The sequence below is a fragment of the Triticum dicoccoides genome, chromosome 6B (assembly GCF_002162155.2).
Source record: "Triticum dicoccoides isolate Atlit2015 ecotype Zavitan chromosome 6B, WEW_v2.0, whole genome shotgun sequence".
Lineage (NCBI taxonomy): Eukaryota > Viridiplantae > Streptophyta > Magnoliopsida > Poales > Poaceae > Triticum > Triticum dicoccoides.
This window is the reverse complement of record NC_041391.1, coordinates 143,419,036-143,429,987: the sequence shown is the minus strand read 5'-3', so window position 1 is coordinate 143,429,987 and position 10,952 is coordinate 143,419,036. Positions and strand designations below refer to the sequence as shown.

General features: G+C 43.5%; 1 protein-coding gene across 1 annotated transcript; it reads right to left on the bottom strand.

Moving 5' to 3' along the window:
- Positions 1–5,421: 5,421 nt before the first annotated feature.
- Positions 5,422–10,548, bottom strand: LOC119326038 (disease resistance protein RGA2-like). The gene is made up of 3 exons (XM_037599746.1): positions 10,434–10,548; positions 6,072–9,565; positions 5,422–5,682 (listed from the first exon to the last, which is right to left on the bottom strand). Exon 2 carries the CDS (start codon positions 9,532–9,534, stop codon positions 6,073–6,075), a length of 3,462 nt encoding a protein of 1,153 aa, XP_037455643.1. The 5' UTR covers positions 9,535–9,565; positions 10,434–10,548; the 3' UTR covers positions 5,422–5,682; position 6,072.
- Between the last annotated feature and the right edge of the window lie 404 nt (positions 10,549–10,952).

The following is a 10,952-nucleotide window of genomic DNA, read 5'->3' as shown; positions in this document are numbered from 1 at the left end:
GCAGCGCCCCCGCCCCGCCGCCCGTGGCCGCGCCCAGCTCGCCGCCCGTGGCCGTGGCCGTGGCCGGCTGGCGCGCGCACGCAAGGAGGCCGGCGGCGGGCGCACGCGAGGAGGCTGGAGGCAGGCGCATGCGAGGAGGGCGCACGGGGCACTTTTCAGCGCGCGTGGGAATTTTAGCGCGCTGGAGCTCACGCCCCAAATATGCAGCTTCCGGTTCGGTTTCATCCGGCGCGCTGAAGATTTTTTAGAGCGTGCTCTATTATGCAGCGTCTGTTGGAGTGCTTTTTTTAACTCTGCGCACGCTAAACTTGCGATTTTTTGGGCGTGACGCTGATATTGGGCGTCTGTTGGAGATGCTCTTAGGACAAAGAAAAAGTCTAGAAAATCTTTCATGAAAGTCTTCCTACCATTTAAAAAACTCTAAAAAAACTTTCTTACCGTGACCAACTAGCATGTGCCAGATGGCGAAGCTGGTTGGCCACCATTCTAGTGCCTCTTAATGGGTGAGAGGAAGATATGCACACCTTTCCATCATATCAAAAAAATAAAAAATATTCTTGCATCAGGTGAACATCATAACCATCTTGAAAGGACAAAGAAAAAGCCTAGAATATTTTTTCTCGAAAGTCTCCCTACCATTTAAAAAACTCTAAAAAAACGTTCTCACCGTGACCAACCAGCATGCGCCACACGGCGTAGCTGGTTGGCCATCATTCTAGCGCCTCTTAATGGGTTTAATAAAGACTGATATGAACACAATATAAGGGTTGACTGTTAAGTTGGATCAAAGCTGGCCAAACAGCCCGGGATAGCTGGGTTGGCCTGGTAGCGCACCATGCACGGCATGACACGGGCTAAACAGGTCGCGTCCCGGCATGCGGCATGTCAGGGGGCCATGCGCCTTGAGGCTGGGCACGGGGGCCGGCACTGCCGAATCTGGCCCCAAAAACAGCATAGCGCAAGACTACTGTGCCGCCGTTTAGTAGCAATTCCCTATTCGCCGCTCTTTGCGGCAAACAGATGCTGTTTCGCACAGGCGATCAGTTTTTGGGCCGGCCCGTCTGCGCGTTTTCAGCGTTTCCGGTTTTGGGAACCTTCTGCCGATTTTTTACGGTTTTGGGAACCTTCTAGAAGGTTCCTGAACCAGATTTCTTTCTTTTATGTTTTTTTCTATTTTTTTTCCTTTTCTCTCCCTGTTTCCTTTTCAGTTTATTTTCTTTACTTGTTTCTTTTTTCTCTGATTTTCTTTTCTTTTTATTTCATTTTATTTCTCAGATTTTTTTTTCAAAAATGGTTCGCCTTTTACAAATTTTGTTCATTTTTACAGAAAATGTTCATGTTTTCAAATTTTGTTCATAACTTGCGAAATTTGTTCGCTTTGTTTCAAAAAATGTTCATAATTTCATGAAATGTCCCATTTTAAATATTTGTTCAAAAATTCAAAAAAAATTCGTGGTTTAAAACTTTGTTCGGAGTTTCATAATTTGTTCGCAACTTCAAAAAAGTTTCATGTTTTTCAAAATCATTTTCTGCAGTTTCAATTTTTTTGTTCGTCTAGGCAAAAAAAATGTTCCTGTTTGAATTTTTTGTTCAGAAATTTTGTAAATTTTTAGAATTTAAAAAAAGTGTTCATCTTTTCAAACTCTGTTCACAAACTAAAAAATATTCGGTTTAAGAGATATGTTTCAGCTTTCAAAATTTGTTCAAAAATTGCCCAGGAATTTCAAAAAATGTTCCCATTTTTGAAAATTGTTCAAAAAAATTCAGAAAAATGTGCACACTCTCACTTTTGAGTTTCGAAATTGTTGAGTTTCAAACTTTTGTTCACAAATTTCAAAAAATGTTCGGGCGGTTCAAAACATGCTCCCGTTTTCAAAAAGTTGTTCACAATTTTAAAAATGTGCATGTTTTAAGTTTTTCAGGTGTTTCAAAATCGTTCAGTATCAAATTTTTGTTCACAAATTTCAAAAAGTGTTCGGGCGGTTCAAAACATGTTTCCGCTTTCAAAATTTGTTCACAAATTTAAAAAATTCGCATGTTTTCATTTTTTCAGGAGTTTTGAAATTGTTCAGTTTCAACTTTTTGTTCACAAATTTCAAAAAAAAACTGGGCAGTTCAAAAATGTTCTCGTTTCCCAAAATTGTTCGCAATTTTAAAAAATGTGCATGTTTTCATTTTTTCAGGAGATTTGAAAATTGTTCAGTGTAAAATTTTCAGAAAATGTTCTTGTTTTCACATTTTTCAAATACGTTCGCGTTTTCAATTTCTGCCGTGGAATTTAAAAAGTTCCCGTTTCAAAAAAATGTTCCTGATTTTTGCAAATATTTCGTTTTTATTTTTGCAAATCTGCAATTTGCTTGTGTGTCACAGATCCCTTCATTTTTTTAAATAAAAATGCTTTTGAAATTCAAGATATATATTTTGGACTGCGCTGCCTGTTTGGTTCTTTAAGCTTGGCGCTGCTGAAGAATCATTAACGATTGATAGCTCAACTAGTAATACCACTTTTCGTATAGTGTAAGGTCCTGGGTTCGAATCCCTGCAAAAGAGGAGCGAACAGAGACACTGAGTTCTCGCTCGCTCGCTCGTGAAACAGTAGAAACAGAAAACGTGGAGGCTCTGTGCGAAACACCAGCAACTTACGCAAAGAGCGTCATATAGGACCTCCCCGTTTAGTAAACGTGACGTGCCAGCCCGTTTGGCCAGCTCTGAGTTGGACCAGGGGCCCACCTGGCGGTGCTGCGTTGGCAAAGACCAACCGCGCCGCGTTCCCCATCTTCTCCATCTCCGCAGCCGCGCCGTCCTTGTCGTCGGGTATCTCCGGTGGGTGCTACCTACAGTACTAGGCTACCACCGATCCGCGTCCACGAGTCAAGCAGGCACGCGCCCTCGGCCACTACCTCCGGCCGCCGCGCGCATCCTTGCCGCAGCAGCCTGCTCATGCAGCGAACGACGAGCAGCCGCAGACGCCTGCTATCCACGAACCTGGACGCCAATCGACGAGCGAGCAGTATGCGTCCCTCTCTGACCCGGGCCGCCTGACTTCTCCCTTCCCCATGTGGGCTGCAGCAGCGGTAATCTTTATCCATCACCGTTTCTCTTTCCTGATTTTTCACTCCGTTGTGCATGCCATACGTTCTGAAACCTGAAACCGCAGGTTCTTCCTACAAGACAAGGGCCATTCCATTCAACTTGGGCACTTGGCTGCAGTTCGAAGAAATCACAAAAGAGTAGCCTGAACCCCAGAGGCCAAACTGTTTTCCTTACTTCTGAACCCCCACCGTCTTAAAAAAATGATGTTGTAGTCAGCAGGATTCAGGCTCTCAGCTCACATGCATATAGTACTCCCTCCGTCCGGAAATACTCGTCGGAGGAATGGATGTATCTAGATGTATTTTAGTTCTAGATACATTCATTTTTATGCATTTCTCCGACAAGTATTTCCGGACGGAGGGAGTACGACATTAGTGAGTCAGAGCACACAGCCTTTGCTAGCCCTGCTATACACTGCAATTCCTTTGAAAACAACCAATGTTTTGAATAGCGTGCTATTTAAAATAGCGTGGCCCTTCTCCAAATGCTATACAAGTTATAGCATGCTATAGCGTGCTATATTCAAAATAGCGTTTTAAAAAAAAAGCCAAATATATCCCAAAAAATAAGGATTTCAACATCTAATATTTTTTTTCAGGAGCCATACATGCATAACTAATTAAGATGAACAACAATAACAATACAGCATAGTAGTTTTATGATGAACTAGATGGAGAACATAACAATACAGCAGTCCATAGCGACACATGCGAAATTACTTGTCCAAAAAACTAGAAGGGCAACAACAACTGCCATAGGACGACAATAGTACAACATATCAGTTTAAAGATGAACTAGCAAGTTTGCAAGGAAACAAATATGTTATCACAGTAAGGAAGCAAGGAAATATATTCTACATCAAGGAAAGTTATACACTGTACAGCACAAACCAACCATCAATTCATATCAAGCAACACAAACACCAGGATTGCGTACATTTACAACACGGACAACAGGACACTTCTATGAAGTTGAGAACAAATCAAGTTTGCTAGCATAACATAGGCAAATATTTTTCAAGGGCACTAATATGAGAAGTTGAGAACAGGATAAATTGTACTTCTTTCTTACCTGCTGAAAAACACTAAAATTCCTCTCACAAGCGGTGGAGCTGCATGTCAAACTCAAAATCCGCATCGCCAATACTCTGAGATTTGGTGAATCTGACCCATGACTGGACCACCATTGAGCTTCATTCAAAAGTATAAAACCATAGTTAATAAACCATTGTAAGATCAGATTTGAGAATTGATAAAAATGTGAATATGCACCTGGATCAAAGCTTTTGTTTCTCCGCTGCCTTTTGGCAATTTCTCTTCCAAAAGTCCCCTGTTCCTTTCGATATGCCACAAGCTCATCATTGATTTTGTCTTGAAGGACAACATCTTCAACCATTTTTTCCATGCAAGTTACAAGCCCAGCTTCAAATGATCCATCTAACTCAATCTGTAGTATAGTGTGAGTCAAGGAGTAGTAACTAAAATCAGCATGAACAAAACTGCACATGACTACAGAAGTACAGAACTACACGTTCAGACTACACTACAGAGAAGAGAGATCTGTCCATCTAGGCATCTACACATCGGCCGCCGCCTAGCAGAACGGCCTACACCCGAGGCCTAGTCCCACAACGAGAGAACCCATCTCCAGATCCAGCCCCGTCACGACGCCGGCGGACTCTAGCCCTACCGCCGCCCGAGGAGACCCTGTGCACGCAAGGCCGCGGCCGCGGCGGCGGTGATAGCCGTGCGCGCGCAATGGGTGTGTGGACGGTGGTGCTCTTCTCACATCCCGGCGAGTTGGTTCTATGGAAGAGAGAGAGAGAGAGAGAGAGAGAGAGAGAGAGAGAGAGCTCTCACCTGGCTGAGTCGCCGGCGCCGACGGTGTGGCTGACATGGACGCGGCAGCTACTCGAGTTGGGGTCACCGCAGCCGCCGCCGCCGCTACAAGCTATCGATGTGAAATTTGGAAGGGGATTGCCAGTGCGTGGTGTTGTGGTCTGATGCCCGATGGCTAGGTTAGGTCAAGAGAAAGTTTTGGGCCGATTCCCCAATGGGCTGTTGAGCCTGCTGTCTGTCCAACAGCCTAGATGACCCTGTTTTGGTCCATTCCACGCTAAAACGTATAACGTTTTTTCGCTAAAACGCCAAAATAGCACGCTATAGCGTGTTTAGCGTCGTAGCGAGCAAATGTACTCAAACGTAACGTGAGCCTCCCAAATATGCTATAGCGACGCTAAAACGCCGAAATAGCGCGCTATTCATTTCATTGAAAACAACCTATCAATAATTCCAGAGTAAAGATGTTTCCAACGTAAAGACGCACCAAAACACAAAAATGCAACAGGTGCGATGTGTCTTAGAGATGCACGGCCGCTCTGTCGTTTTCACAAGTTACAACAGATTATGACTGTCCAAACTGGGAACCGATAGTTATCAGCAGAAATATGAGAAATAATAATTGGTTAAAACTGCAACAAGCGAGAAGCAGGCGCGGGCGGAGAGATGGAGACGGCGAGATGAAGCGCGCACTGTCTGGTTGTCTTCGGGTCTTCCAACTTCCAGGTAATGCGGCTATGGGGTTCAGTTCCTTCAAGAACAGAACATGATCAGTAAAACAGATTTTGGCAACAAAAGAAGAGCTTCGTCTTAATACACACAACACGGCAGCATCATATACATCACAGGTTAGCAAGTTTTTTCAAACCGTCACACGTGTGCAATCTCTGTAAACATCACACTACTCTTTCGGGAAATTTAACATATCATGACTCTATACGGGCTAAACATTGGAAGTAACAAATACTCCTAGAAACAGGACATACAATACATGTAGGTGCCATCACTCATCAACAAGCAGTCAAGCAGTGTACCCCAATAATAATGATGTAAGTTGGATTGCTACTGCATGATACATGAGTTATTTTTCAGTATATAGAAGTAGAAACTGGACGGGAAACAATCGTTAGCAAAAAATACCTTAGTGCTCTTCTCTATTGATCTCCTTTACTCCCCTTAAGTTTGGACACCGGCATATCAATACCTTCTTTATCATTGCTACTGCCTTTGCTCCACCAAATGAAACTAGGTCTGGACAATCCGAAATCCTCAATTCCTCAAGTGATGTAAGATTACTGCGCCAAATGTCGCCTGGAATGGATGTTATACCCTGGCACACAATCATCCTTAGTGATACGAGGGATGTAAGGTTCAGTAGGCAGCTGGGAACGTATGGAGAGATATCCCCACATTGCGCCAAGTTGAGCCTTTGGAGAGATGATGGCAACGTGAATCCCCTTTGCCACTTGAGACTTGGACACTCAATAACCACCAAATGTTTCAGATAGGGAAAACTCCCAAAATTTTCACCTGGCAGGGACATTAATTCCCTACAACATTTGATTTCAATTTTCTCAACAGCAGGTACATATTCTTGTGTTAGGAAGTCATCAAGGGCTGACAATTTCTGACACATCCAAAATGATATAACATTAAGGAACGAGAATGCTCTAGTGGTGCTGGTGCCTGTAGAAATGGAAAAAATAGGGGAGTCTCCAATAGATGTAAGATTTTTGCACGCAACGTGCAACTCTTGCAGAGCTGGAAGACTCCATGTTTGCAGGTTGATGGACGTGACAGACTCGCATGATAAATCAAAGTAGGTGAGGGAGCAGCAGTCAATATTGCAAAAGAGACCAGCACGCCAGAGATGTAGCTTCTGAAGGGACGGCGACACCAATCTTTGGAGCCGGATGTTTGGACAATGACACATGACTAGTTCTTCAAGGAAATGAAATTCTCCAAACTTTTCGGTAGGTACTGATGCTAACATCTCACAATGTTCAATTCTTATTTTCTTGATGGCTGGCACATAATCTGAGCATAGAAACTGTTCGAGGCTTGATATATTCCTGCACCCATCAATGGTTACATCTGCCAGGGAGAGGAAAATACCAACTGCAGGTATCTCATTTAAGTTTATGCCCTGTGAGATCATGGGAGATGATATGCTCTTGAGTTCAAAACAACCTGCAAAAGTAAGTGATTTTAAGCTTGGCAAATTTTGTGGCAAAAGCCAGCTTGGGAGTGAGACACCAGCATAATTCTGGAGTAACAGAGACTTGAGACTGATAGGAGGTTGCAGAACTTCAAGCACTTCTATCACATTCTCCTGGATGGTTTGAGACCTCTGTGAATTCATATTGAGTGTCAACTCATCAAGATATTTCTTATTCTTTAGTTCAGCTTCTGCTGCCTGATCCTTACTTAGCATGCCACCATTAGCTATCTTCAAGTGTCCACGAAACTGATTAAGTTTCTTTATTAAACTTATACGTTTTCCCTCCTCACATTTTTCTAGATCAAAAGTCATTTGATCCCCAGCATAATATGTTAATCCATCTGATTCGAATTTCTGCAAACTAGTCAACTTACCAAAGTCATCGGGCAAGTTTTCTAGCTTGCATTTCTTGGCATATAAAATCTGCAGATGATATAGCCAACACAAAGTTGAAGGAAGCCTTTTCATGAGAAGACCAGCTCTGCAGATTTCAAGGTACCGAAGATGCTTCCAGTTGCCAATACTATCTGGTAACTCATCTACAGAGGCACAAGAAATCACACGCATGCGCGGAAGTTTAGTACACCAGTGGTCCATTACAAAGCTTGCTTTTCTCCCTAAACTCTTCTTGCAAATTAAGGTACGCAACTTCGTATACTTGCATAGTCTCAACAAGTCGGAATCGTCAAATTCACTGCCAGAGAGTACATACAGATGACGAACATTCTGGGGAATTTTATCAAAGTCACTCTTATTTCTTAAGATGAAGCAATGGTGCTCTGAAACCATTTGTGCCATGTCATGCAGCAAATCATGGATTACATATCCACCATTAACCTTTTGAAAGAAGGACCTTGCAACAAGGTCTTCAAAATACTGACAGCCAATATTTTGAATTGGAACACCACCTTGAGGTTCCACAAAGCCTTCTGCTGCCCAAATTTCAGCTAAGCATGCCTTCTCAAATCTGTAATCTTTGGGGTACACAGCGCAGAATGCAAAGCATTGCTTCAAATAGAATGGTAAATACATGTAGCTCAACCGAAGTGCAGGCAAAATGTCAGTCTGCTCTTGTCTCAACTCCCATAATTCACTCTCAAGTATAAAATTCCAATGTGATGCTTGAAGGTCCATACTTAACATCCGTCCTAGAGTTTTGGCGGCCAATGGAGAACCCTTCAATTTAGGAAGTATACTTCTGCCAATATGCTCTAATTCAGGATCATTGTCAGAATTCTCAGATCCAAATATGCATGACTTGAAGAAATTCCAGAAGACGTCATCCTTTAGACCTTCTAATATGACGGGCTCCATTGTGCGCACCCCCTCGGTAACCTTTGGACATCTAGTGGTGACCAACATCGCACTACCCTCTTGGACACTTCTAAAAGGTGCAATAAACCTCTTCCAACACTGCTCATTTTCCTTCAAGGCGTCATCCCACATGTCATCAAGGACTACCAATAACCTTTTATTGGTCACAAGGTTAGAGAGAGCACGCTGAAGAAAATCCAAATTATCAATTGTTACCACCTTTCCAGTACAAGATTGTATAACTTCTTTAATTAACCTCTTCACGTCAAAGTCATCGGAGACGCAAATCCAAATTATCAGCTCAAAGTGAGACTTCACTCGTTGATGATTGCATATATGTTGGGCCAAAGTAGTTTTTCCAACACCACCAATTCCAACTATTGGCAAAACAGGAAGACTATATATCCTTGATTCAGTACTAACTTGGTTGCTCACTGGTGCGCTGGTTGATGCATTGACTGAACTAGTTGCTCTCCTGCGTTTTGAATTTGCAGGTACATTGAGAAAACCCAATACCTGCTTCAGCTCCTTGTCACGACCAAATATTTTTGTTTCATTTGGCAAAGAAGTGGTCTCTGGCCTGACTAATTTGTCAAAGCGATGTGTAACTCCATGAAGCACCATAGTGTCAATCTGTCTCGAAAGATGGTTCAACCTCAACTGGACATCATTCAGTTTGTTGAAGCTGCCTTGGATGACAGTAGCAAAGAAGTCAATGAAAGGAAATTGGCTTGCATTGCCCTCCACTTGCACCTTCTTCTCATACCATCTGAATTCATCAAGAAGGTCCTCGGCCTCAGACACTGCATCCTTGAGATTAGGAAGGAGACTAGCCACACCGTCGTTGTGGCTTCTCCACTCTGCTTTATTAATGAGGCTGTACATTGCAGGAAGAGTATCCCTGAGACATTGCAGGCCACTCTCCAACTGCAATACACGATCCTGAAGATTTTGCTCCTGTGAGCCACTCCATCGGGAGTGCAAAGATGAAATGGCAGATTTGGCCCACTGAAACAAAGTGACACATTCATTGAGGGCACTAATTATCCCAATGGCAGATAAGCTCATGGTGGCTGGAGTGTGGACACCTATATTCGTCCTGCAAGCAAACAGTGGATGCAATTAGCAATACTGAAGTAATTTTCTTCAGAGTTTGTTTCCAGCAAATGTTCCAATGAAACTAGTTCCAACGAATACATCTTCTACACGTCTTTGTTTTGTGGGCATAATTCTGTAGTTAGCAGTTAACTGATCTTCTAAAGTTGTTTATTTTGGTGGTTACGCTATACTTAGTTTGGATATAACTTGCACGTGCATAGAGGTAAATAGAGCTTGGCGAGTAGCAGCACCACTCTGTGTATGTCAGTAATTTTGTGTCAATTAGAGGCAGCTGGACACCTGCGATTTTTTTCCACTGTTATCTTTTGTAAAAAAAGAGTAGTTTCGTTGCCCTCTATCGCACTCCCTCCGTCCCACAAGACGTTAGCAAAAATGTCTTATATCATGGGACGGAGGGTAATAAGAAGTATGACTAGTACAATTTTGGTTAAAATTCGCAGAAGATGACACTCTGCTCCCACACAAGATGCCCGCGCCTCCTACTCCTCTAGTATGATTTTTTGTTTAGATCAACAGGGAGAGCTCCCCGGCTCCAAAAAATCCTACTAGAGCAGCCGGGGAGCTCTCTAGATTTGTTTAGATTTTTTGTTTAGATCAACAGGCAGAGCTCCCCGGCTCCAAATCCTTCTTTAAGAAAAGGAAGCCTGAAAAATGGAACATCTGCGGTAGAAAGCTAAGAAAGGTGGATAGATAGAGGGGAGGAACTAGAGCAAGGAACGGCTGCGGCCAGCGATGGTGGATCCGTTCGCCCCAAGTAATGGATGGCGGGCAGGAGAAATCGAGTCGCGGATCCGGTAAAAAACAAAGCAAAACGTTCCAAGAAATCGACGGGGGCCGGCGGCGGTCACCTGCATCAATCCCAAGGAATGGCGGCGATGGTGGTGGTTGGTGGTGGCGGCGGCGCTGCTTCTTTCCCTCCCTCGACGAACGCAGCTCGCTCTGGAATGCACCGACAGCCCGGAAGGGGAGCACTCGCACGTCCTCAAAACTCAAAAGGAACCGCTAAAAGCCAAGCTTTTCGGACGCGGTGGTTCGCATGTTCTTTGTGGATCATTATTAGTATTACTCTACTTGGCTAGGTAGCTAGATCTAGATGGGTGTATGTATGCGTGGTAAACACATCCGAGACCTACCATTCGTAGCTGCACCAAAGCACACATGCATGCTCAATGAAGAGTCCGATCGGGCTAGCTGTTCATTATTCCAAGCTAGAGGTAGCTAGCAGCCTGTGACTCTAGCTGGTGGCAAGCTCCGTCGTCTCGCAATAGCTAGATTTCTGCACAGCAAGGTACTTTAATTCTTTTCGCTTTCTCGTCTCAGATATCTTTTTCTTTTTTCTTTTGATGAGGGGCTCGCCTCAGATATCT